This window comes from Alligator mississippiensis, chromosome 12 (assembly GCF_030867095.1).
Source record: "Alligator mississippiensis isolate rAllMis1 chromosome 12, rAllMis1, whole genome shotgun sequence".
NCBI classification, from domain to species: domain Eukaryota; kingdom Metazoa; phylum Chordata; order Crocodylia; family Alligatoridae; genus Alligator; species Alligator mississippiensis.
The window spans coordinates 18928458-18954915 of record NC_081835.1 but is presented as its reverse complement, the minus strand read 5'-3'; the positions used below and the strand labels follow the sequence as shown (position 1 = coordinate 18954915).

The window sequence follows — 26458 nt, the reverse complement described above, 5'->3', positions numbered from 1 at the left end:
TTGGCCTTTTCACTCTTACAAACTCTTTTAAGGACTAAAGTTTGAAGAAAAAAGTTCAGTCATCTCCTATGTACTGATGTTTGATTGCGCAGTTCCTTTCATGCACCACAAAAGGCTCCTCGCTCCAGGCAGGTTTCAGTTGGGTGAATCTACTTCTAGTGGACTCATTACATATGGAACACAGTTTGATTTTGTGGAGAAGAAGATAAGAGATAATAGCAGTCTGACTGCTCAAGTAAAATCAAATTAAAAGACCAAGAACTTTGTAAGGTGCAATGACAATGGAAAATCCCCCGAGAGGTCATTTTAGGCAGCGTAAGAGGGGCATACTAGCCCCATGGGCATAAAGGTACAAGGTGTCAGGGGCCCTCTATGAAGTCACTGTACCACACAACCTGGGGAGATGCACAGATTTTCACCCTATCCATAGCATGGGCACAGTAATCTTGCTTTACCCCACCCAGGCGTAGGAGACAGAATTCATTAGTGATTGTGAACTACTTCTGCTTGTTTGGATTAGAAGTACCATTTAAATTACATTCCTATTTTATATGATGTATATACCATTAGAGGACACTTTTTTTTGGCATTACTCACACAGAGAAGATGGACCATTTTTGCTTCTGAGGCTAACACCAAGGGGCCAGGATCTAACCCAGTCAAGTGCTTACCCTTCAGCTTTGTCTATGGGATTTAAATACACACACGCTTTTCCATATCAGGGGACAGGGCAGAGAATGCTGGATTCAGCAGTGTGTTTGCTAATCGACCCATTTGTAGATGACAGAGCTTTTAGCTTATTTCCATCCCAAAGCTAGAAAGGATCTTCCATGTGTCATTGACAAGAAGCAACAGCCATCATCAGTCGTTTGTGGAAGCGAAGCCATATGTAGAGCTATAGATGCATTTGTCTGGAAAAAGAACATGGAACAATCTGCCCTACACACACATTCCAACAGCTATGCAAAATCAACTCACCCTCTGCCTGGCTTTTCATTTTAAGCACAGACATTAAGTAAGTTCTGATCACACCTTCTTTCCAAGCTTGGCATGTCTCAGGGTTTCTCTTGGTCTCCTCCACCTCTTCATCAGCAGGCTCCACTTCGCATTTCCCAGCAGGATCACCCATTCACGGAGCTGGAGGAGGTTCAGGTGAACATGACCAGCCTGTTACATGGAGCTATTTTCCCCCACACTTCTTCCAAGTCTCCTTTAATGACAAATCACACTGAGCAAGAACAGTGTGGCTCTTTTTTGAAAGAAAGATATGCTATTTATATAGTGCTCCCCACGTATGTTGTCATGCTAATCATATAAATCATTTCAAGACTTTACATGCTATAAATTGACTTTCTGCTGTGCTGGTGGATGTCACTAACTCCACCCTTACCAATGATACCATTGTTCCCATAGTAACTTGTTTACTTCTTTGGGGGGGGGGGGCAGGAAAAAGCAGGAGGAAACTAAAAACTGATCCAAATCAAGGCAAATCCAGTACGTGGCTAAATAGTGTCAAAATAGGATGCTGTATGCTGCAAGTTACCACTTGTTTTAGGTGGAACTCCCATACTTGTGAACATTGTGACTGCTAGTTTCACTTGTGACCCTACAGTCACAGATTTGAGTTTTGTCCATTACTGAAGGCAACTGCCCCAACCCACCTCCCCACAGCAGCAGCAAATCAAGAATCCCGAGATAACATACACTATATGACAGAGATGTGAGCAAGAAGGAAGAGCAGAGTCATGGCACCCTAGGTCTAAGCTTTACAGAACATCTGTTTATGGCTATTCTAGCCATCTCATTCAGTATCCAGAATCCTCTATTTCTCTAAGTTTTTATGCTACACCCCTCACTGTGGGAATCCAAGGCCTCACACTCCAGATACTGAGGCTAAACACCCACCAGATCCTTTCACTCACTGAACTTTGGAAGAGCAAGAGACTAGATCTGAACTTTGCTTGGGGCTCATCTCATTTTGGGAAGCATGTTGGGGGGGGGGGAAATGACAGACAAAGGCTTCTTAGGCAAGGACTGAGTCACTTATGAGCTTCTTTTCTTGTCTAGTTTGTTGTGCTTATTATTTCTATAGCACACTCCTACTTATTCCCTCACCCTATTACCAGAAATTGGGAAGGGAAATTCTGAGATCCCAAGATTATGCAATGTAAACCACACTTATAATGCATGTATGCATCAGCACAAGAGCACTTGGTCAATGATTCTGTCCCTGCAACTTGCTGAGGCACCCGTCGTCGACCTGACACTCAGGTACGTTTCTATTACTTCACTGCGATGTAACCATGGTGTCTTTTTTTTTCCTGTGCAGTTGGCCATGGGCAGAGCGAAGGGGAGCGTATGGTTGTGTCCGATTTCCACATTTTCATCAGAGACAGCTTGCAGCACATTGAACTCATGAAGAAGGAACACCCTGATCTGCCCATTTTCATTCTGGGGCATTCCATGGTAAGTGTACCCTTCTTAACGATGGTCAGGACAATTTGCTACAGCTCATTCACAGAGTTAGGAGTCACCCAAGCTACCATGCAAAAAAAAAAAAAAAGCAAAGCAACAAGTTACTTCCCTCTTTTGCCACTGCTCTTCCACCCTGGAGGGCTTCAGTGTATAGGACCACTCAGTCCTTGCCCCTGGAATCAGAATGCAATTACTGCCATTTGCAAGAGTGGTTTTGTTTGCTTAATGGCAGCATTTCCCAACCAGGGTGCCATGGCACCTGTGAAAGGATCTCATAAGTGCTATACAATAATAGCATTGTTAGTAGGCCTGTGCAAAGTGGCAAGTATTCACTTCGGATTTGGCCGATTTGGAGGACAGCAGTTTAGATTTGGAGATTCAAATCACTGTCCCAATTCAATTCAGCCTAATCAGATATGAAAGATTTGGTGCCGCTTCAGAAATTTGGTCATAGACTAAAGAGGCAGCTGACACAGCTGCCTCCAGCTGGTAAGTCTGTTGGGGTTGGGGGAGGGAGAAGGGAAGGGACAGATTGGGGCTGGGACAAGCTGCCCAGCTGGGGCAGGGGACTTGGGAGGGGGGTGGAGGGGTGCACAATGTGCGGCGGCAGCGCTTGGAGCAAGGGCTGTCCACTACTGCCACTTGCTCAGCCGGTCTGGGGGTGGGGGATATGGAGGTGCAGCTCACTCCAGGCAGAAGGGAGCAAGCGGCAGGAGGGCATAGCCCCTACTCCCAGCGCTGCCGTGCCCACATCCCACCACACCAGCTGGCAAATGGCAGCAGTGCATAGCCCCTGCTCCAAGCACTACCACACTGCTGCATCTGCACCCCTCCCCCAAGTCCCATGCCACCACCCCCACCCCAGCTGGGCAACTTGTCCCAGCCCCAGTCTGTCCCTCCCCCATGCCCCAGACTTGTCAGCTGCCTGTTTAGTCTGTGGCCAAATCACCAAATCAATTCAGATGCTTCAAATATATTTGGAGCTTTTAATTGCTCTCCTGATTCAATTTGGATTCAGAGATTCAGTCCCCAAATTGGGCCGAATCTCCTCCAAATTGAATCGGCTCCCGAAGCCTCGCACAGCCCCAATTATTAGGTGTGCAAACATAAAAAGATAAACCCAGAGATTTCAAGTATAGGAATCTATAGTGTTAAAAGCATTCTTTGCAAGAGAGCAGATAGACTTTTTTTTTTTTTTTTTTGACTACACAAAAGTAATAAAGTGAAAAACTAAGACCTGACATTTTCCAAGGGGTATCTTGAATCTATCAAGGGGTGCTTTGAGACACAAGCGGTTGAAGAGTGCTGCCGTACGGACACCAGTTTCCTACTGGGAACTGGACTGAGTCCTACTCACTCATTTCTCCCAGTCCTGAGCAGCTGCCAGCAAGTAGCATCTTACATTCAAGAACTGGGGTTACATTTGAACCAGTAAGCAGGAGGTAAAGCACTCCATGACCTTGTGAGAGGATTATGTATGAAACATAGCCATGCACTGTAGCTCCATTGTGAAGAACAACTACAGGAAAATGCACTAAGGATAAGGGACAGAAAACAAAAGGGTGGTTTCTTTTGCGAGCCAATTTTATGTTGAAAGTATAGGGCAAATCCAGCTTACTCAGCCAGGAAATGATCCCATTGAGTTTACAGATCTTTTCCCTGAAGATTTAAAAAGGCATTCTGGTATTCAGCCCCACATTCAGATAAACAAGAGTCCTGATATAAAATATCACACAGCTTAAAAGTTACATTGGCTCAGAGCAAAGTGAACAAGCAGCCAGTTCCCAAGAAGGTCATTGAGATTCTTCTTGCCGCTGCTCCATTTGGAACAAGCCAATGGTTCTTCGGTAGCATGGACCTTCACCAAGCATTTTCCTTGGCAACTAATCCTCTGTGAACTTCACTGAGCAAGTGAGCCAAGCACTGCTGCCTCCCCATCAGAATGACTACGCTTTTCACACGGGAAGGGGCCAGTCTGCGTCTTGTCAACAATGCACTTGAAGCCACATGTGAATATGTTGCTGTAGGACCTGAAGCATATGAACAACTGAGTGCAAAGCTGGGAGAGAGGAAACCTCACAAACATTTGTGCAACAGTAATTCAGGCCTATAATTAACCAATATTTCACATCTTTCTTTCTGAAGCAACACCACTGCATAACCCTTGAGACACCAATATCATGCAGAGAGACTAGAGGCAAAGCTCCAGCCTCTCTGCTCACTGGGTTATCCTCTCCCAGTCATTGCCACCCCTTCAGTGGGCTGGACCTCCAACCAGTCCTCATTTCAACCCTCAAATCTCACCCAAAGTGGCCAGAAGACCTTTATTTTTCAGTCCTCACCATAGGGATGCATTGGAACCGTGATCCTGCCAACGCATGTGAATAAATTCGGTGGTGTTCCACAAAATTGCTTTTATGCCTGAAGTTTAGTAGTGCATAACAGTATATAAGATAGTATCTTCCATTACTGAAAGTATGGCCCTACCACACACAAGAAACTTAACCCCAATCTGTTTTTGGGTTTCAGTTACTCCAGCTCATGTTCCTTTGTTAGCATAGTTCTCCAGCCACATTATAAGCTCCTTGGAACAGGGGGCTTCTTCCCCCCAACCTCACACCAACTATTTTTAGGGTGCCTGGTAGGCCATCAACGTTGTACAAACAAAGAAGAATCATGCTCTCTCTCAATGCTTCTTGCTTTTTTTTTTATTGCAGGGTGGAGCCATCTCTATTCTAACCGCAAGTGAGAGACCAAATGACTTTTCGGGCATGGTTTTAATTTCTCCTTTGGTTGTAGCAAGCCCTGAGGCAGCAACACCCATCAAGGTAATGGAAGAAAAAAGAAAGACTGTTCTACTGTTGATCTAGACATTTTAACTAAACATGACAACAAATCGATGTTACTGCAGGCATCCTACAGAGATCCCTCTTCTCTGTCACAGGGCACCAGCCATTATCTCCTTCCTCCACTAGCCACCCCCTTTGCCAAACAAATACTTTTAATCCAAAAAAGGAAATTAATTTTGTCCCTTCCAAGGAGAGCTTTTATCCCCTTAGTTCAAAATTAGTGCTGGAGAGAAGAATGGAAGCAGGACGGGCCTGGTTTCTACATCACCAACCATCTTATGATGGTTCCTTCCTTAGTTGAGGGCCACACTTCCACTGGGGCCCTGTGCTCTGGTGACTTCACTCTCTCTGTGCGATTTTCTGGGGCATCCGGGTTTTAGACAGGACACAATGAAGTCAAAACTCACTGCTCCTTGCACTTCTCAAAGGGATCTTTAGCCATCTCTGTGGTAGGGCTCCTAACCACATCCCCAGCTGTGCATCTGAAAGCACCTGACCACAGCAGTTTTAGTTAAGGAGTTAGGGAGCCTGGACAGGGCTAGTCTCCACAGAGGATTATCAGTCCTGGATTAGGCACAGACTTTTCACTCAGACTTATTTTTTTCCAAGTTACTATTCTATAGCACTCTATCCAGCCTGTCTTCCATCAAGAAGGCTCCAGCACCTCACCTGGCACCCCCAGGCAAGGTGCAGGCAGCAAATTTAAGCAACGGTCCCAAAAGAAACATCAAATAAAGGGTTTATCACCTTTCCTGAGCCCCCTTCCCACAGGGCACTAGCCCACTAATTTTTTTTCCTGGAGTCATTTCCCCAGTCTAGATCCTTATTCCCAGCTAACTTCCAGGCTATCTATTCAAGATTTGCTCCTCTCCCTTTCCGAAGAGTCACCAGAAGTAATCTTACTGCTAGGCTTTGTTTGCTCACTACTGAGCTTTTCTAGTCCATGAGGGCAAAGGGCAATCACCTGTTTCCTTTGCAGCTGAATCAGATAACTGATCCAAGCCATGTAATCACCAGCAGATCAGGATCATCTGGGGGAATAGCAGCCCCATCAGAAATGCAGAGCTGGATGACTCTTAAAGGACTCATTAGCAAGTGAAAGGGAAAGTGCATACGTGATCAGAAGAGATGCAAAGGAAAATAAGAGACCTGAGCAATGCTAGGTGTTTTTAACTTCCAGTGTATTTAGAGAGCAAGGAGGGCATTTGGCTCCCCTCAGGACTGTGTTACTGTGTATGGTCAGGCTCTAAACTCTAGGTGTAATATAGAGATGTATTCTGCTCGGGGAGGGCTGAGAGTCTGCACCAAATACATTGATGCTTCTCCCCAAGCAGGGAATATTCTCTCTTTTACCCATTTGAGCTGTTATGCCTTGTAGTTCCTGAGTCAGCCCCTTGATGACAGAGCAGGGACCTTCCAATTCATCCTCTTGGAGCAGAGGTTTCTAGCCAAACAAGAGTTTAACTTGGCATAGCTAATGTTGACTAACAGGAACATGATAATAGTGAGTAACATCCTGTGATGATCAGATCTTGCACTTGCTGCTGTCTTAGAAATGTCTCCCACATACAGAGAGAGAGAGAAAGGGCACGGGGGCCAACCAGTTACACTATTTTGCTCTGGCTTCAGAGACACCTAGTTTGAGAACCTCTCTCCAGACTTGTGCCAAAAGCTAACCACTGTAACTCTAGCTATCAATGGACATGTGGCCATTTAAGTTACAGAAACTACTTAGCTGGCAGGCTAATTAGTAATTCATGGCTTATCCATTCACTGACCATGCTAGAAGAAGAGCACTGCAGCAGTGGTAGTGTCTGGAAGCCTTCTGGCTGCAGAGGACAGTCAGGCAGAACCGGGACAGGGGGAGTTCAGGCCACCCCTGCACTCCTCATAAGAATGCACATTATCTTAATCCTGTGCCTGGCAAGTCCCTGGCATTGAGAGAGTGAAATCACCCAGCTGTTTATTGCTAGCTCCCCAAGGAGTGAAGGACACCAAATCAATTAAACTGGGACAAAACTTTTCATAAACATTCCTATTCTGGTATAAGAGCGGCCTTTCTCCCATTAGCTTAAACATGTTTGTAATCGCTTTTCAGTAGATTCAGAGAACCCAGCTTTTTATCGGCATAACAGCATCCACGTAGCCTTTTGTATCAGATTAACTAAAGTAATGTTGAATCTCACTTTTAGCTAAAAACCGCACAGATTTCTGGGTAGACAAGCCCTTGAAGGGAAAACGTATCTTCCCATCCTAGTCTGGGATCTCCCTTTTGGACCTTGGCATGGAAAAGGATTGAATTTGAAAGTGTTCCCACACCAGGATGAGCATGGGTGCAGCAACTGCTTCTCTTTTATCTCATCCCCAGGCTGTCCAATTGCATCTTCTCCATCTGCATGTAACTGGCCTGACAACTATTCCTGGCGAATCTGCATTACATCAGCTGCTGTTTTAAACCAGTCAGGAGATAAACTCCTCAGCTATCAGATATATCCAGGGCATTAACAACACAACCTTTAATTAAAAGTCCAGTGTGTCACAGACTGTCACCATAGTGCTCACAAAATCAATGAAGCCACACTAAAACCTTTTGACCCTCTTAGTATGGGTTTGTAACATGAAAGGTTATATTTTCCGATGGCAATGACATTGGATCTTAGAATGATTGAGCTATAAGCTGTATTGACTGATGCAGCCTACAGGAAGGGTAATGTGGCTTTTCATACAGAGCTGACAGTCTTTACGAAGCTAGTGCCAGGTTCGTGTGACTGTACAATGAGTTACATCTATGCTTCAGCAATATTTGTGGGTATGTACACACACACATGCATGATGCCTCTGTGTGCGTATCTAAACACCATATATAGGGCCTGATTCTTTTCCCTCACTGTTGAAAAATCAGGAATAATTCCATTGAAGTCAGCGAAGTTACACTGGTGTAAAATGGGTGGCTAAAGCTGGAGAGAACTCCAGAAACATGAGGAAGCTTTGAGAACATCTTCAAAGCTCATGCTAAGAGTTTAGGTCATCATGGTGTTGGAGAACCTAACGAACAAGAAGTGTGTGTCTGCTCACGTGAGGGAAACCTTAGATTTACTCTCACATTATTTATATAGAGATCTTTGGGGGTATAAATATTCATAGGTTCAAAATAAAAAACAGGACTGATAAGGATGTGTGTTTGTCTTAGTCTTGGTAGAGGTCCTCTGCCATGCCCCTAACTCTTGAGCTGCCCTTGATCTAAATGGGCTGCAGCCTGGTTTTTTCCCTTGGACTTTCTGGGGACAGGCTGTCTGACTGAAATGGGCCTCTTTGGCCCAACTGCTTTGGGTGCATTAGGACCAGCACTAACTCCTTGAAAATAAACACAACCTTCCCCTGAGCTCCACGCTTGTGGGTGTGCTGTGTAAGTATGGTTCAGGTCTTCAGAGTCCGAGAACACACGCTGGCAATATAACTCCCGTTGATTTTGCACAGGATTCTAAAACAAATTACTCTTTTGTGGCACAAAAAAAGCGCACACACAGACAAAAATAATTGACACATCTGTACACATTTCCCTGCTCTTCAAGCAGAAAGTCTTCTGGTAGGTTTAGATTCCCCCTCTCCAATACGCAGCCTCTTTCCAAAGTCTCCCAGTGTCACCTAACGTCCTTCTTCCACAGCTGATTCCACAATTAAGCAGTGCCCTCTGTCCCCCAGAAGCATGGCTGTGTCTTCCTGTCTCCTGCAGTAAAGCTTTCTGTGTGCATCTCTGGTTTTTAAAGACCAGCATCTAACACCTTGGTTTTTTTGTTCTTCATCTGAGGGTTTTACATGCGTTAGACCCTAGCCCCCTGCCTTCTTCCCCTGAGAACCTGGGGGAAAAAAGTACTTCTGATTTTAGCTAGGCTGTTGTCCCAAGGTGTTTCCACCTGAATAAGCAATCACTGAGGTCTGACAGCTCACTGTTGTACCTGTTTTGGGGGATGTGCCAGAGCCTTGAGAGCAGATGGTCCATTTCACATTCACTGGAATTCCACAACTGAGAAATTCGGTAATGTTAATCAGCACTCATAAAATGTCTCAAGACAGATGCCCCAAATCATTGTAATCTTAAAATTAACAAAGGCTAAAGAAAACTCCCTCTCTGTTTAGTAACCCTATTTGAAGATATAAGCTTATGTGTGCAGCCATGGAGATCCATGATATAACTCTGGGGATCTCAGTGGAATAGAATTTGTCTCATGAAATGTGAGTGCCAGTGGGGTAATCAGTGCAAAGAGTTTATGATTTGCCAATAATATGTTCCCCATGTATGGGGATGCCTTGATATTTGCCATGAGCTATCATTGACCACGTTTCTAATTTCAACCTAGTATCGATCCCTTAATGCAGTATAATTTCCCTTCATACAGCATCTGCGATACAGAAATATCAGAGAACACTTACTAAGTGTTTACAGTCTGTGCATACAAACACAGGCAGGGTGTATTAGGTACAATTCACCTTGAAGGGCAAGGTGGAAACAAATAGAGCAATAAAAGAGACTGCAAAAGCCAATTACATATTATCTTCTTTCCTAAGTGGTGACCACTTAATTAGAAGACAGGGTATCAAAGATCAGAGAAGAACCCCAGCACTGGGGGGATTGTAAAATGCTATTGAAAGAAGAGAAGTTACTCTTTTTTTTTTCTGCCAGCGTTTTTGAGCTCAAGCTGCTGAATGCTTTTGTGTTTAATTCCCAGGAGACAAGCGAGCAATAGATTTCCTTAGTCAATGCATGCACATTTTGCTGTTGTTTATTTTCAGGCTCCCAGGAGAATGTGCTTATCAAAAAGAGTGCAGCCTAGGCAACTACTGTAAATTGCCCAGAATATCACTTGTGTGCTGCAGCCTGAAATCAGAGCTGAGTGACGGCAGGAAAGGGCAGCAACAACAACACAATCAGCTCCACGGAGGAGTGAAAGCTGCTTTCCCTTAACAGGGTTCTTAAGTGAGGCCCTTCTTAATTTAACTTGATCCCATTTGCAATGGGAAGAAATGCGGCGCAGAGAAGGGGGCCTGATGTTGCGAGGAGATGACAGCCAAGTGCATTTCATGTCATTGCACCCATTCCTGTAACTGATCTTGGCTGGCATCCAACTCCTTTCCCTTCAGTTTTTTAAATACGGGGTCAAGTTCTTTGTTGGTGTAGCTCAGCATGGCAGCGTTGACTTTAATTCAGTAATGATTTACACCAGATGAGGATCAGATCCATGGACCTCTTTTCTACTTACTGAACCAACTGCATTCCTCTCTCATAGGTTTTTGCAGCGAAAGTGCTCAACTTTGTCCTACCAAACCTGTCCCTGGGATCCATAGATCCAAATGTGGTTTCCCGGAATAAGAAGGAGGTAAGACTGTTAATACCATTTTCATCTAATGAAGTGAACTTGGGGTTCACAAAAGCCTGTGCTCCATATATATGTATCTTAGTTAAGTTAGTCTGTAAAGGTGCATACCATTTTCAATCATTGGAGTCTTGGTAGATAGCAAAGAAATGGCAGTACTAGGGGCTGATGTAGGTATATGACATATCATTGCAGCCTTGGGAGCTTTAAGTCCTTACACCAACAAGCAATTTTAGCCCAAAGTCAGGAACTGTTCAGTCACCAATTCAGTGCAGTTGGCACCCAGGGTGTGCTTTAGGCCGGAGAGGGAGCAGTTGGCTGTGGAGTGCTCAGTGCAGCAAGTATGGGAACCATCCTTCACCACTGGCATGTAGCTCCAATGGCAGCAGCCCTGGAGGAAGCTGTGGTTTAGAGATGGCTCAGATACTTCAGGCTGTGTTGTTCAGCTCTGCTTATTGTACCGTTATGGCAACAGAAAGACGAGTCCCATCAACACAGAGAAAAACAAGTGGCTTCTGCCCCAAAGACGTTATAGCCAGAGTAGCCACTGTCACCCATTACAGCCTCCATGATAGCTACCCAGAGCAGAGCAGCACTGGGGGAAAATATTTTGTCAGGATAAATGTGTCTCGTGGGACTGAGCTGCTACGTGGAGAGGCAGCTTCTTTCCTCCCTCTTCCTTACAAACACTCCCAGTAGTAGCTGTTGTAGTCATTGGTAAAACCAGATGTCTTAGCAACTGCACAAAATAATGAGTAAAAACGCTCCCACACCTTTCAGGAGAAACAGCCACGTGTAGGCTTGGGTTTGTATTTCAGTGCTGAGGGGGAAAGAAAAGAGAAACCTCAATGAATGAAACAGCTCAGTGTGGAAAGGTTTTGTGAGCTGGGATCTGAGTTGGTTTCTAAGATCAACAGAAATGACAGAAAATGGTGCCTGAGGGCTTCTCAGAAGCAGGAGTGTTTGGCAGGCAAAGCAGACACTTACTCCCTGCCCACCTGTGTGCCACTGAGGCATGTTGTCATTTTTCAAGCTTCTGACTGGCAGGATAAGTTGGATTTGTCTTTAAATAGATATGAGTCCATTCCCCATCTATGGAAGTGTCTGTGCACCATCAGACTGTGCATTTGCCACTTGCCATACACGTTCGACTGAATAGAGAGGGAGCAGACAGGTCAGTCGAAATATAAGCCTGGTACAGGTGGGCTTTGTTTGCAGGTTTGGTTTGCTTTGAAAGGGGGGCTGTGCGAAATGGCACTGTTCCATTTTGCCTTGAGTTTCAATGGTTCGAGGCAACACTGTTTCATCTCGAATTTCATTTCGAGTTGAAACAGCTGTTCCATTCCGTTCTGTCGAAACAGAAAGGCTGTTTTGACACTGTGTTTTGAATTTTGCTGGGGATGGGAAGTCTGACTACATCGCGCGGGGGTGGAAGGCAGCCCAGCTGGGCTGCTTTCCCCGTTCCCCACTAGATCGGTCCAGGGGTGGGAGGCAGCCCAGCTGGGCTGCTTCCTAGGGCCCTGTGCTATATCACTGGGCTGCCTCCCGCCCTGCCACGATGTAGCACAAGGCCCTGGGAAGCATCCCAGCTGAGCTGCCTCCTTCCTCCTGCCAGACCTTGTGCTGGGGATGGGAAGCCAGCCCAGCTGGACTGACTTCCCATCCCCATCCTATGGTCGAAACATTTCGACCAGCCTCATTTTGTTTCGAGGCTATTTCGACTGCCTTTGTTTTGTTCTGATTTTGCTGTTTCGACCTCGAAATTGGAACGAAACAGCCGGCGTAATTTCACACAGCTCTAGAAATTAGGAAAGATGGTCATGAAGAATAACCACAAGAATTCCTGGGTTCTAGTCCTGGCTATGACAGAGACCCTCTGCTCAAGTCACGTACTCTCTCTGTGCCTCAGTTTCCTTGTCTGAAAACAGGAATAATAATATACTGGGTTTAAAACCTAACTGTTTAAAAAAAAATCTTTGAATTCTTCAGCTGGAAATGAGAAAAGTAGGTAGAGCAGTTGCTTGAATACTATGGCTCTGGACAGAGTCTATGAACCAACCCAGACAGCACTAGTTAAACGCCCACTTTGTAACCTGTATCTCCTCAAGCGTATTAGTGAGCTTTGGAATAACAAAGACCCACAAAACATATGCATACAAATAAGGTTGGCTCCATCTAAGTTATAGGAACAATGCTTAGCTGCATCTATCTGCTCTGTGGTGTTTCATCATGGAAAAGGTGTTACCAACTATTATTTGAGCAACAGCTTAGAGAAGAGTTGATAAAATCCTGTGAAAAAAGATCTGTGTTCCTGGGGTTTTGAGGAGGAGTGACATCAGGGGTCACTCCTCAAATAGAAAGTGCTAGTGACATGCTAAGTACTGTCATTGGGGTTGAGCTCTGACCTCAGGACATCCCCGTTATGGTGAGTTCAAACAGATGCCTACCGTCTTCCCTAATTTGGAGCACAATTTTATCCAGTCATTTAATTGGCAAGGGTGATGCTGAGCAGTGTTATAACAACTGAAGGATACAAGGGATATCCTCCCAAATTTCCTGTTATCTTTGTGTTCATGCCAGGCTGCCCTCAAGATGTAGGTACTGAGAGGTACAGGGTAGACTGGAGATGATTTTCTGTTACAAACATGGATGGAAAGTAATATGGGGTGCTGATGAAAGGCAGTCCCATTTCTGGGAAAAGCAAGGCTACTGGATCTCATTAATTTTTATTCAAGTCTTGCTACATCTGTCATTGAGATTGTAAATATTCTGGCTGTTTCAGTGAGCACTGGATCAGGCTGTAAGTGCTCAGTAGTATGTTTCATGCTGTGGAAGACACATAGGGAAAATGCAACCCTGGCTTAGAACAGCTTATGGGTGATACCAGGAGACATGGTGGATAACCCTTATCTTAAGGAAAATTTAAAAACCCCTTCATTGGCTGTTGAGGTGGGTTCTACAGTTCCCACACTAGGCCCGGGCAAGAAAAGATCACTGAACTGTCTCCAATATAAAGATTTTGACCAGACCTAGTCTTCAGTTGCTGCCCACGATCTCCATGTTGGCAAGAGAGCTGCCTCCAGCAGTACCCAAGCATAAGGGAACAACAAGGAAAGGAGGCGGAGAGAACCAGGATTTTGTAGAGGGCAGAGGACAAGCAAGAAGTGGGAAAAGGCACAAAGGGAACAACGAGTCAGATTTACTAGTAGAGCAAAGGTAGGTAAGAGGGCTGCAGTAAGAAACGAGCCCGGATACAGGGCAATGGAAAGATGGATGGGAGCACCAATGTAGGAGGGTGATTGCCCCAGACTGCCATTCACCTGAGGGCTGCTGAATGGCTGGAGGCTTTATAGCCCTTATTATTAGTCACAGGACTCTCCCTAGGGTTCAACTCACAGGGCAGGGCATTCCCCCATAGGGCACCCCACATACGCAGCATGCCCTTCATGGCAGGGTGGCTCCCCTCACTGGGGACATTTTCCGTGGGAAGGCAGCCCACCGCACAAGGCACGACCTCCCATGGGCACAACTTGAATGGCACAGCAACCCAGCACCTCAAAAAGTGCCTCCCCACACAACAAGCCCCGCTCCATAAGGCATCCCCCAGTCACAGGGGGCCTCATGTACAGGAGTTGCTGCAAGCTTTTGCTTCGTCTCTGCCAGGTCCCACCCACATCACCGGTGATGGAGAACCTTAAAAGTCAGCTGAACTTCTCTTCACCCTCCCTACAGCTAACCCTCAGCCCACCAGATGTTACAGATAGCAGGTCTTGGAGCTACCTTCTCCTGTGCCATCACAACCTGCCTTGCTGCAAAGTGGGGGTGCTGCTTCTTTTGAAGACTGGAGATAAATCCCCATCCTTCTTCCTCATCTCTTTATCCTCCTTTCACTAGGAGAAACCTGAGCTGTACACTCACTCCATGTACAGACCATTAACGACTGGGATAATGATTGTCATCCATTAGTTGTTTTTATCCCTCTCACCATGTTAATCATTCTTGGGGTATTATTTTTTTCCATCCACACAAAAGATTGGTCTGCTGCTTATTAGCTAAAAATTCCCTGTTGTTTAAAAAATAAATAAAAAAAGAAAGAAGCCCATTAGGCCATCTCTTGGCATTTATGGCATTATATGGGGATGGAAAGGGGCCACCTCATATAAATTTCTCTATATTATTTTATTCCATGGGTAGGGAGCATCTGTCAATCTCGCCTCCCGACCTGCTTGATTCCCCACCCCCAGCTCCAGAGTCCTTCTTCTGTTGCCTTCAGTGAAATGAAGAAAAAAAAAAAAAGAAAACCACCTCAAACTGTGTTGCCTTAGTGCAGCACTGCAACACAGCTCCAAAGAAATAACACAGATTAGGCTGAAGCCAGTTGCTAAGTAGCCGAAGGAACCCTATGCCTTTTGTTTAAATTGCAAACAAAAAGTTCAACTGTTTGGGTAAAAATATATTGGGCGATCTGGTAGAGAGAGGGGCGACAAAATGAGATGTGCTTGGTGTTCCAGAAGTCAAAGTGTACCTTTTCCAGGAGCACAATCCCAAGACAGCTCTTTCTAAATTCAGGCAGCTTCATGGGTTACAGACAGCTTTCAGAAAAGGGAAAAGTTTTCAAACAAGTGGGATGGGGCTGTGCAAGATTCATGGTCCACTGACATGGCTCTCTGCCTGGTGGGAGGTGCAGGTGAGACCTGAGGTGCTTGCAGCAGTGATGCTGCACCCCTCGGGGCTGTCTGGGAGAGTGGGTTTAGGTGCTGAATAGTCACACTAGCAGAGTATTACATGAGGGAGCAGAGTGCTCAGAAGTGTCATCTGTTGCTTCCAGGAGTCAAGGATGCTCAGCGCATCCCAGGATTGGGCTGTGATTGTATAGTCTCAACCAGGATTTCACCACCAATGGATTCTTATAGACATGTTCCAGACCCCTGTGTCTGTACAGACACGTGAGCTCATGCGAGTTGGCACAGATGTGCTGGGGCTTCCCATGCTTGACCTATTGGGATGAGAATGTATTAGACTGTCAGTGTACCAGTTCTCTCTCCGACTAAGTCTCTGGTTGCTGTCTGAGCCGTTGGAACTGCAGTGGCAGAAGGTTCTTCATTTGGAGACAATTTTTGTTTCCTGTTCCTCCCTCTCACATCTCCTTGGTAGATGGATGTTAGCCTATGGGTCTGAGCTTAGTCAGGGAATACATACATAGTGGGTTATTGACTCCTGATGGCAAATTCTTTTCTGCCCTGGGGAAAACAGAGCATGGGACCAGGAGGCAACCAGCCAGTTCGAGCTTCCTGTTTCTCTGTATATGCCCTGGAAAAAACTAGAGCACCTTAGGGGCCCTCACTGACCTCCATCAGCTGGTAGCGATCTTTGACCATCATCCACCACCAGCAGGGTCTGCTATAGTGACTTCTATCCTGCCCATCTCTTTCCCCCAGCGCATACACTGGGCTTGGGGCTATGTCCATAGGAAACTTCCCCTGTGGGAAGGGAATCCACAGCAGGGGACTTGCAGGTGGAAGCAGAGAATCCATCATGTGCCAGTTCTAATCCTTGGATTCAGTTCCTGTGACAGATGCAATCACAAGGGCTTTGAGATCTAACAGTGGTCTTGTCTGAACTAGCCTGAGAGGAAATGGGTAGAGTTTAAAAGCACTCATCCAGTAGCACCACCGTCTTTGTTACCTGTAGATTTTGAGAAGGATACATCAGCCCCCAGTCAATGCAGTTTGCTTCACGGTCTAATGCTTGTCAACTTTAATGAGCGAGTCTGTTCCAAAGCTCCCAGCTAAGTGAGAGCTAATGGGGGACTGCCTCGCAGGCAGTCTCACAATCCCTCATTCCCACACAAAGTAGGGGCTCCAGCATCCTGCCAGGGGGACTCATTTTTGAAGAGTCTCTGTTGCCTGTGAGGGTAAAGCCGAGGCTTCATTCTGCTAACCTAAAAATAATTTTGTTATCTGAAAGCCCGATGAGAATTTAGAGGAATCAGCTGCTGTGCCAGGGACCAACCTGTAATCAGAGCTAACTGGCAAATATTGAGATGGTAACGCGTGCGTAGGCCGCAGAAGCTCGTTTCTCCGTATACAGTGTACAAATATTTACTGTAGCTTTGCATGATGCGGTAACTAGCCATTCCTAGCAACCTAGGATTGCTGGCTCTCCACTCTTAGCCAGCCTGCAAGACAAGGATATGAATTTCAAGTGAAATATTGATATACATTTTTGCCTCTCAACACCTTATGCCATTGTTTAAATTCATATAAATATTGCCCAACACTGGGGTCTCCATACTAACTGGCCAAGACGCCAAGACCACACCTAGCTGGTAGGGGTGCACCAATAAAAATTTTTTTGGCTGATACCGACGGCCAATTATTAACCAGCCATATCAGCTGATGCTGATCCACTGATTGATAGGCAGCCCGGCAGCTTGGAGAGCGGTATCCAGCCATTAAGTCTGGGGGGGCGGGATGGGCAGATCCAGGCCTCCATGGTAAGGGACAGAGTGGGGCTGGAGCAGGGGCAGGCACTGCCCAGCCAGGGCAGGGTGTGGGACAGAGCTGCAGGTGTCTCAGGGGGGCAGCTTCCATCACTGTGCGCACCCCAGGGAAGGGGTGGGGGGCATGTGCCCCCTGGATCTGTGTGTGGGGCAAGGGCAGGCTGTGCATTTGGGGCTAGGGGCTGTGCTGACTATTTCTTGGTGGGGGGGCTGGGCCAGGGCTGTGCTTGGGGCAGGCACCAGTGGCACTGGGAGCAGGGGCTACGGGGTGGGCTACAGCCACCCCAAACTTCACTGTAGCCACCCTGTAGCCCCATCCCACTGCTCACCCCGTCCCCGCCCACCAGGAAGAGGCTGGCACAGCCCCAGCCCCAAGCATGCAGCAGGCAGCCTGCCCTCACCCTATGCACAAATCTGGGGGGCACATGCCCCCTGTGTCCCTTCGGGGTGCGCACAGCAGTGGGAGCTGCCCCGGATGAGCCACCCACGGCTCCATCCTGCACCCTGCCTCACTCCTACTGAGCAATGCCTGCCCCAGCCCTGCTCCCTCGCTCGTCATGGGGGCCTCAGTCTGCACCCACCCCACACACACACTGCTTCCCCCACACAGAGTTACTGGCAGATGCTGATCTCCAAGCTGCTGGACTGCATTCCTGGCTGCATGCATGCTGCAGCTGTGGACATGCACACAGCATTTATCAGTGACATTGTCGGCCACATCAGCCAAAAAAAGCCAACTGCCGATAATGTCAATTTTCCTTTTATCGGTGCCAATACAATATGGACTAGTGTATTGGTGCACCTCTACTAGCTTGCATAAAGTATGGAGATTGAAGCCACCTTCATACAGAGGGGTTGCCATTGGAGACTTCAGAACCCATCATGCAGCACTCCATCTTGAGCAGGATGGCTTCCACGGGACTAAGGAGAGCAAGGTCAGCTAGGAGCTGTTGTCTTTGCAGGCACTGTCTCCATGTGTGCATGTTTAGCACCAGTATAGAGCTTCTAATCTTCGTAATACTTTATAAACAGAAGTTACTTAGCCCTCCTGCAGGATGGGGAAGTATGTTTACCTCCACCTTGCAAACATGGAAATTGAGGCACAGAGAAGTGTAGTCACTTATGCAAAGCCTCTCAAAGACTGCGCACCAGAGCAGAATGGGGACCTAGGGCTTGGTGGTATCGTAGAGGTATAATATCTCTGCATTAGCGCAGATGGGATGGACTGTCTGCAGGAAGGGCAGCGCAAATGAATGCAGAAGGAAGCTGCCATGAGAATAGTCAATAGCTGATACTGGTCACTTGCTTGCAGAAGTATATTTGGTTTCTGAACATTTCCACTGGCACAAGGAATGAATCTAAAGTCTGCAGTTGCATAAAATCCTGGGGGCAATGGCTGTTCCAGCAGAGGCCTTAACCTCAGGGGAAATAGCACAATTGGCCCTCAGAGAATGGAAAACCGCTAAAATGCTCAAAGAAGGGAAGAGATTCAACACACACAACCTGCCTCAGTTTTTCCAAGTGGAGCATTGTTGATCTTAAATGATTTCTTCCCAACAGGTTGAATCTTACACATCCGATCCCCTGGTCCACCATGGAGGAATGAAAGTCTCCTTTGTCATCCAGCTGATGAATGCCATTGCCAGAATAGAACGGGCCCTCCCCAAATTGACCCTGCCAATCTTGGTGCTGCATGGCTCACCCGACAAGCTCTGTGACATCAAAGGATCCTATCTGCTGATGGACACAGTACTGAGCCAGGACAAAACACTCAAGGTCAGCTTGCGTTTTTCTCTGGGAAGGGAGTTGTATTGCTAGTGTTGGCCTCTGCTTTAGTCACTATGGTCTAAGGCAGGGGTCAGTAACCCCTGGTATGCGTGCCAAGCATGGCACGCAAGGCCATTTTGCTTGGCACACCATTGCGAGCTCAGGCTCTAAGTAGATGCTGCCAGCCATGGAGCCCAGGCTGCTCCCAGCAGGCGGCTGGGAGGCTGCAAGCCCTGCTGCAAGCAGACCGGGCTCCACGGGCCGGCTGCAGCCGGGAGGCTGCAAACAGCTGCTCCCGGCTCCAGCACATCGGCACACCAGCACCTTCCAGGGTAGACATTGTGGGTTTTTTGCACTCTGGCCAAAAAAGGTTGCCTACTCCTGGTCTAGGGCTTTGATGGAGCTCCATTCAGCCCAGAAGTTAGCACTGAGAGAGGGAGCATGGAAGTCACCTGTTCCTCAACCTGGGATGTGCTGGGTACTCTCAACTCCTCTGGTACTTGGCATATTCTAGGATGGACTCTTATCCAGGTAACCAGTGACCCTGAAAATGTGTAAACAATGCAGGCTGCTTTAGTGCCAACCCCACCTCACGCCCCATTGCATAAAGGTACAAAGAGGCCTTTCCAGAGCACAACAGAACAAAAGCCATTTCACATCTGCTCATTTGGCGAGAGCACACAGCTGATTAAGCAATTGTTAGCACATGAATGAGCCTGAAAAGGAGATGGGGAGACCAAGCAAAAATCTTTTGTCCTCAGAAAAATAACTGGCTACACTGGGCATAAAAGGAGTAAAATCACACCTGGGATGGTGGGAACATCCCCCATTGTGGCAAAGCTCCACGGGCATGATTAATACTTCTTGCCTCTGCTTGGGTTGCCTCACTAGATTTTGGCTGCTTGGGATGGCAAAGCAGTGATGGAGCTGTGCAAACATTTGCAGCCACTGCTCAAATGATGAAAGCAGCCCTCGGAAAAGAAGCATGAGCTTCTTCACATGTTGGAGATACACTGCATGGGAATGAAAAGAAGGAGAATGCAGGGCTCACTACGGGGGAAGGATCTAGACAGTTGCAGTTCCCTGGCTAAAGGACAGGAGGCAACAGGATGTTCTGCGTGGTTAGGATGAGGTGCTGGGGACTTGGTCACTGTGATGATGATGATTCAGTGGCATTAACACCACTCCATTTGCAGCAAAAGGAATGGAGCAGCAAAGGGCAGAGATGGAAGTGGTGGGGGCAGGCAGCTGGAAGAGCAGATGTCAGGGGTGGGAATAAGGAGGGATTAAACGGTGGGAGACTGTTGATTGCCATTGGGGATTGAGGGGAGGGGAGGAAGAAATAAAAAGTGCACAGAATAGGCAGATAGCAGCCTGAGGGAGAGTGTGGGAATAAATGAGGGACATGGAGGAAAGAGGGAGCAACCAACGATGAGTAGGTAAGCCGGGGCCAGGTGTAGCAACAGATGGGCAGAAAAGAGTATAGAGGAACATGGGAAAAGACAGTGAGGTGGGGAGCACATGGGAGCCAGGATGGAGGGAGACACAAACATTGGATGTGCTGAGGGTGAAGGAATGGGCACTGTGGGATGGAGGAACAGGCAGTAGTAAGAGTAGCGGAGATGGGAGGCAGGTCTTTGTGCTCTGAGCATGGAAAGCAGGATAGGAAGTCAGACCAAAAGAAGTCCAGTTCCTTTTATCCCATGCATAGAATTCAACTGACTTAATGCCAGAATGAGAGTTTGAATGCATTTGGCCAGATATTGCCAAGCAGTTAGATACTAGCTCACCTATAAATAATGCACAAAAGCAGCCTTCCAAGGGAGCCTTTCCATGACAGAGCACTTGACTTAAAGGCACAGCAGCAGCATCACCAGCGTGCTTCACTCTGAATAGGTTCCCCACTGCTAAAATTAGTAGAACTGAAAGGTTGAAAAAGATTTCACTCTATTTTTAACCTGTATTTATTTTTTCTACATCCTGACACAACCCTGTTTTCATTTCACTCTTTCTCCCACATTGGCCCCAGTTCTCCTGAGCAGCCCCTAACTTTGAAGGCCTGCCTGGGGACACCTAGAATCCGGTTTCTTTCAAAGGTGCTGAGCCCTCCCAACTGCTGTTGCTGTCAGTGAGGGCTCCACGGGCTCAGCATCTCTGAAGACCTCTCAGATCGGAAACCCACACTCAGATGCCCTTCTCAGCCTTTCTGCAGCTCGCGTGAATTTTTCACGCTGCAGCAGGGAAAAGTATTAAAGAAACATAAGGAATTAGAACACCGCACACATGAATGGAGATTAGGAGGCACTTTACAACACTCAGTGCAGTTCAACCTGAGGCCATCCCTTGCTGTATTTAAGAAACACAGAGATAAAGACAACTTGTGACAAGGGCACATGGGACTGTGGGTGCTGGCCAATGAGGCCTCAGGGCTGTGTTATTCTGGATGTGTATGGTTTTAATATCTGTTCTTTCCCCGACTACAGGTGTATGATGAGGCCTATCATGCTCTCCACAAAGAGCTGCCCGAGGTCAGCACTGCTGTCTTTAAAGAAATACTGACGTGGATCGGTCAGAAGGTCGCAGCTGCCGAAGAATCCAGCCACACTTAAGAGTAACCATCTTGATACCTGCTAAGTGGTCACGGGGATCTTCTGGGGATGGAAGCTTTTCTTTAAAAAAAAAAGTCTCTTTTGGAGAAGATGTAGATCGGAGGGACTCCTGGAATGTTTTTCTCTGAACAGTGCAGGAGGGACACTTCCGTCATTTAGAGAGGCGACTGCCCTAAAAGAGCAAGGGAGGCTGTAGCAGTGGGAGCCCCCATTATAAACTTTCCAGGCTGGGCATTACACTAAAGAAGCCTTCCCCCATTCCCTTCCCTTACAATCAATCTATTGCCCCTCTTCTTCGTTCACCCTGGGATCCCTGATGTACCAAGGGTGTATTTATACTGCAATAATCTTTGGGACGTCACCAGTTCAGCATCTTCCATTTCGTACAGTTTCTATGCCAGCCATGGACAGTTGCTTCCCTGTCCCCTCAGTCCTAGCATATGCTGTATAAAAAGTCCTTGTCCTTGAGAGGCGAAGACTTGTGAGTTAGCAAGGAGCATATGGGAGGTGGCAGGTGCTGAGGCCGAGTGGAATCCTTCGGCCCTTGAAGGTGAAAGGCTTCTTTCAAGGTCTGACTGATTTAAACATTGCCTGTATTCACACATAATAGGGAGTACATAGTGACCCCCCACCCTTCAAGTTTGCACTTTGTAAAAGCATGTTTAATAGGTCTTTAATTCCCAGCAGGGTGGCAGCACTGTAGGAGGGAGAGTACTAATGCCAGATAAGATGCTTAAAAAACTACAAAGCACATTCAAAATCAGACTACTTCCAACTACTTCTCCCCTCTGCAAGATGAACTTCTCTGTAAATAGTCTTAGGGGTTACTTTTTTAATTAATTACTTGTGCTACTGATACTTAAGAGGTAAAGTTAAAGATTTATTGAAGAGAAACTATTGATATAATATATATTCTGTGTGTATAGGCAGCTTGGGGCTGCGGAGAAGGAAAGGAGCAGAGGTTAAAGAAGGAGGGAGGATCTGTTCCCATCCTGTTCTGTTTCCACCATGGCCAGAGGAGTGTTGACCCACCAAGGTCCACTCCTCTCACCATGGTTTTACAGGAAGGATCTGGTCTCTTCCCTCATCAGTTGGAGAATGGCTTGAAAAATGCTACAGACTCAAGCTCAAAGCATCTGGTAGGAGCGGAATGAGCAGCATGCATCCTCTCAGTCCACCGCTGGATAGTCAGACATGTGTGTTGCAATACTAGGACTACCCATACCGCCATGCCCAGGCCAGATCGGCACTGCTGAACCCGTCACAGGGGACAGCCATTCACAGGAAAGCTTCCAGATCCATCAGATTCTCATATTGGCTAGAAGCTACCAATTTAAATGCCAGAGCAACTGGGTCTTTGATACCAGCAGGATGATAGATAGATCCTAGGAAAACTTTCTTTGTGAAGACTCACTCATTTGGAGATAAGGTTACAGGGCATGTCCACCTCAGGCATTATACCAGTATAATATAATTATACCAGTGGTGTGCTGCTGGAGTGCTTCCCCTTGGAGCAAAGCCCTAATTACTAATAGACCTCTGCCCAAGTGCAATAGCTAGAGCTCCAAAAGGAAGGAATTCAACTTACCCCTCTCACACCTTGTGCGTTGCAACAGGCATCCTGGAAGGAGAGGGGAAAGGATTTAAACCCAGAGAAAAACAATAGCTTCCAAGATAGTAGGGAAACCACCTCCTGAAATGGGCATTTCACAAAAGCTGGAGTCACCAGTTTCCCTTGCTGCCTACCATCTGCCTCTTGCCTGGAGGAAAGATGGGGGCATTTTTCACCTCAACATCTTCACAATAGGATCATTGGCTTATAGGCATCACACCCATACTGCTTCAGTTTCACCTTTTGGAGCCAGCTCGTGGCAGGAATCAGGAAAGGAAACCTTGTGCAATAACAATCAGACTAACTCGAATTAGTTCTGATCTGTCCTCTAGTGAGTATGTGAATGTGAGAAGGCAGTGGACCCACAGCCTTGTCCATGTAGCTGTTTAGTAGATCCAGTCAGATATTTGGATTTTGACAGACCAGCTCTGGCATTTGTAGGCTTGTGGCTTCCTGCCTGCCAAAGAAGAGATGGTTGTAGTTCTCACCAGCTCAGCTGCATTTGAATTCAAATCCTTGCCCAGCTCTTACAATCAACTGCTACCCCCAGCTCTTCTACAGCCCCACCTGCCCCATTGTATTGATTTGTTAGGACATCTTTCCGCTAAGAGTAGGTTCCCCTGACAGTTGCCATGAGCTGGGGAGAACAAGTGAAAACGGAGAGGTGGGAAACTCTGCCTACCTCTTAGGCTTGTAGGGACCTTTGGTGTGAGCCAAGGGTAACAGATGTTCGGGCAAGATGGGGAGTAGCAGAAGTCATTTATAAATAAAAAGAAGATATTTAAGAGGGGAGGAAGTTTGCCAAAGCACTTGGTATTAGCACAGATCCACTCCCATGGAAGTACAAAGGAGTTTTACTGTTGACTTCAGCAGGAGCAGTGCTGAGCACTTTGAAGTCTCTCCCTAAAGAGATAAGCACTTAAAAGAAGGGAACTAACTCTATAGCATCAAAGTTGGAGTCCTGCTGCTCCCAAGACCCTGGATGTAGCCAAAGGAAGGTCTGTGGTTAGTGTCTTTAAAAAAGTGTTCTTCAGGCTGGTCCTCCTGAGCTCTGAAGCACTAGAGAAGAAGAAAAGATGATGATCAAGAGATTTAAAATAATCTGTCCAGCTAAACTCAGCAATGTCCTATGGGCTAAAGATGCTGCGCTGGACATTAAACAAACCCCAAATTAAATGGAGGTTGCTAGGGCTTTCAGCCACTTTGCTGAAGAATGGTCTTTTAGGAAACTGCATCTGGGAGACCCAGCGGAAGCACGAAGGCTAGTTTCTAACAGACTTAGATTAACATCTCTCTCACAGCTCACCCTTAAATCCAGTGGCAAAGGGCCAAACCCTCAGGTGGTGCAAATCAGGGTTTAAAACAGAATCAGACAGCTGGGTGTAAATCATCATAGGTCCTCCAAGATCCCTCTCGAGCTGCAGTGATCTTCGCTACATCAGCTGGGGATCTGAGCCTCATCCTTTCAATTTGTGCTCTTTAGATGAGCCATTGTCACATATCCAAACTGGTTTACACTGACACATCATACAGGAAATCCCTTCACAGGGGACTTGGCTGGCAGCAGGCAGCACTGCCACTTATGGGAATATAATACTTTATTTTCAAATAGCGTGCACCGTTTCTGAGGAGCACTGCTGGCCTTACGAACTTCCAGATTGCTGTGCTGAAACAAACAGGGACAAGTCTGCCTTTGAGAATAGGGTGCATTTATGACAGCAATAGTAGTCTGTAACTATTGTAGATACCACCACCCATACTGCGCATAGCACCAAACAACCATATCCTCAATGTATTATCCACCTGGTTTTCTATTTAGCCTGCTCTTTTTATATTGGCCACTCTGCCAGCATAAATTTGTTGAGATCACACTTATTTTTCCAAGTAATTTCTGAGCCTGTCTCTTGTTTGACTGTACTCCAGTTCAAAAATATATATATATATACACACATATATATACACAAATACATACATACACATATTTTCAGTGGAAATAATGTGTTCAAGCTTAACATTCTGCAAGGAACACAATGTATACTGCAACTAATAATAAAGTTATGTTTTATGAATTTGGTGTGTTTGGGAGCATCATTTGCCAATGTCATCAGACTGTACAGAAAGAATAGAAAAGAGAGAAGCTAATACACTACCTTAGGGGGAAAATACAACAAATCCCAGCCAGTGCAGAACTGCACTGCCTTGAGTGCAGTGGCAGGGAGGGAACAACCTGGAGATCTTGCCATCTTAGTGAGACACCAGTCCTGCTATGGTGATGGTGTAGACACCTTCCTGTTCGAAGGTCAATTTTCCTAAGTTCCCCAAACCCACATAATTAGGCTTGTCCTGATCTTTGGTGTTTTGTGAGAGTGCAGGGCAGGGTTAGAGTTTCAGATAGGGAGGCATTTCAGTAAGAAATTCCCACTCAGTCACAGCCCCAACACGAGCCTGTCTCAAGGGTAAGAGGTGCTAACATCTTACACAGAAGTGGGACATCAAGCCATAGCTCTGCTCATGCCCCATTGCTTGATGTCTCTCCCAGCTGGTGGCTGGAACCCTCTTCCCTGTTGCAGAAGCATCGTTAACAAGAGCATTCGAAGGTTTTGGGCCATCTAGAGAGGTTTCAAAGAGGTTGGATGTCTCCAGGGGACCTTCTGAATACCAGTTTGGATCTGACCAGCAAGAGAAAACTTGACAAGAGCCTCTTTCAAAGGGACTTGAGGTATTTTTCAGTAGGGAAATGCAATCCATCTGCAGCAGAAAATTCAACAGGCGCTCACAGGATTTCCAACCGTATCTCCTACAAGCACAGGATTTCAGGAAGGGGAGGGGGATATAGGGAGAGGGGCTTGGGGCTGCAGCAAGGACAGTTTTGGGGTGGGGAATAAATGGGGATGAGTAGGACAGAAGAACAGTGGGGGGTCAGAACATGGAAGAGGGTGAGGATTAGGAAGACTGAGGCAGGAAGCATAGGATACCTGGAGGGTGACATCTACACTTCCATGTGTTTGCTGAGCCCTTGGTGTCCCTTGTCCTATGAGGAGGAGGGGAGGGGATATAAACTACTCCCCTGCCCCAGATAAGCCCAGTGGTCCTTGCCTCTGTTAACATCCCCACCTCTCTCGTCAATGTGTGCACCAGGATTGTGGGGGCCCTACCCCACTGACCAAGTGTAGGCCTTTCCTGTCTCTCTCCCTATCCCCATGCAAGTTGTGTTCCAGAGAATCCCTACCCTTGTAAGTGTTTGAGCTTTCCCAATTGCAGCTGGGGGCAGA

General features: G+C 46.7%; 1 protein-coding gene across 5 annotated transcripts in view; it reads left to right on the top strand.

Annotated features, from left to right (window-relative positions):
• MGLL (monoglyceride lipase) overlaps window positions 1-25255 on the top strand; it is an 83551-nt gene extending 58296 nt beyond the window's left edge. For all 5 annotated transcript variants that reach the window (XM_019499708.2, XM_019499709.2, XM_014605786.3 and 2 more), the window contains 5 exons: window positions 2330-2466; window positions 5193-5303; window positions 10610-10699; window positions 18759-18974; window positions 21449-25255. In XM_019499708.2, coding sequence (XP_019355253.1) covers window positions 2330-2466; window positions 5193-5303; window positions 10610-10699; window positions 18759-18974; window positions 21449-21574 — 680 coding nt within the window. In that variant the 3' untranslated portion in view covers window positions 21575-25255. The remainder of the gene's footprint in view (window positions 1-2329; window positions 2467-5192; window positions 5304-10609; window positions 10700-18758; window positions 18975-21448) is intronic.
• Window positions 25256-26458: the final 1203 nt, after the last annotated feature.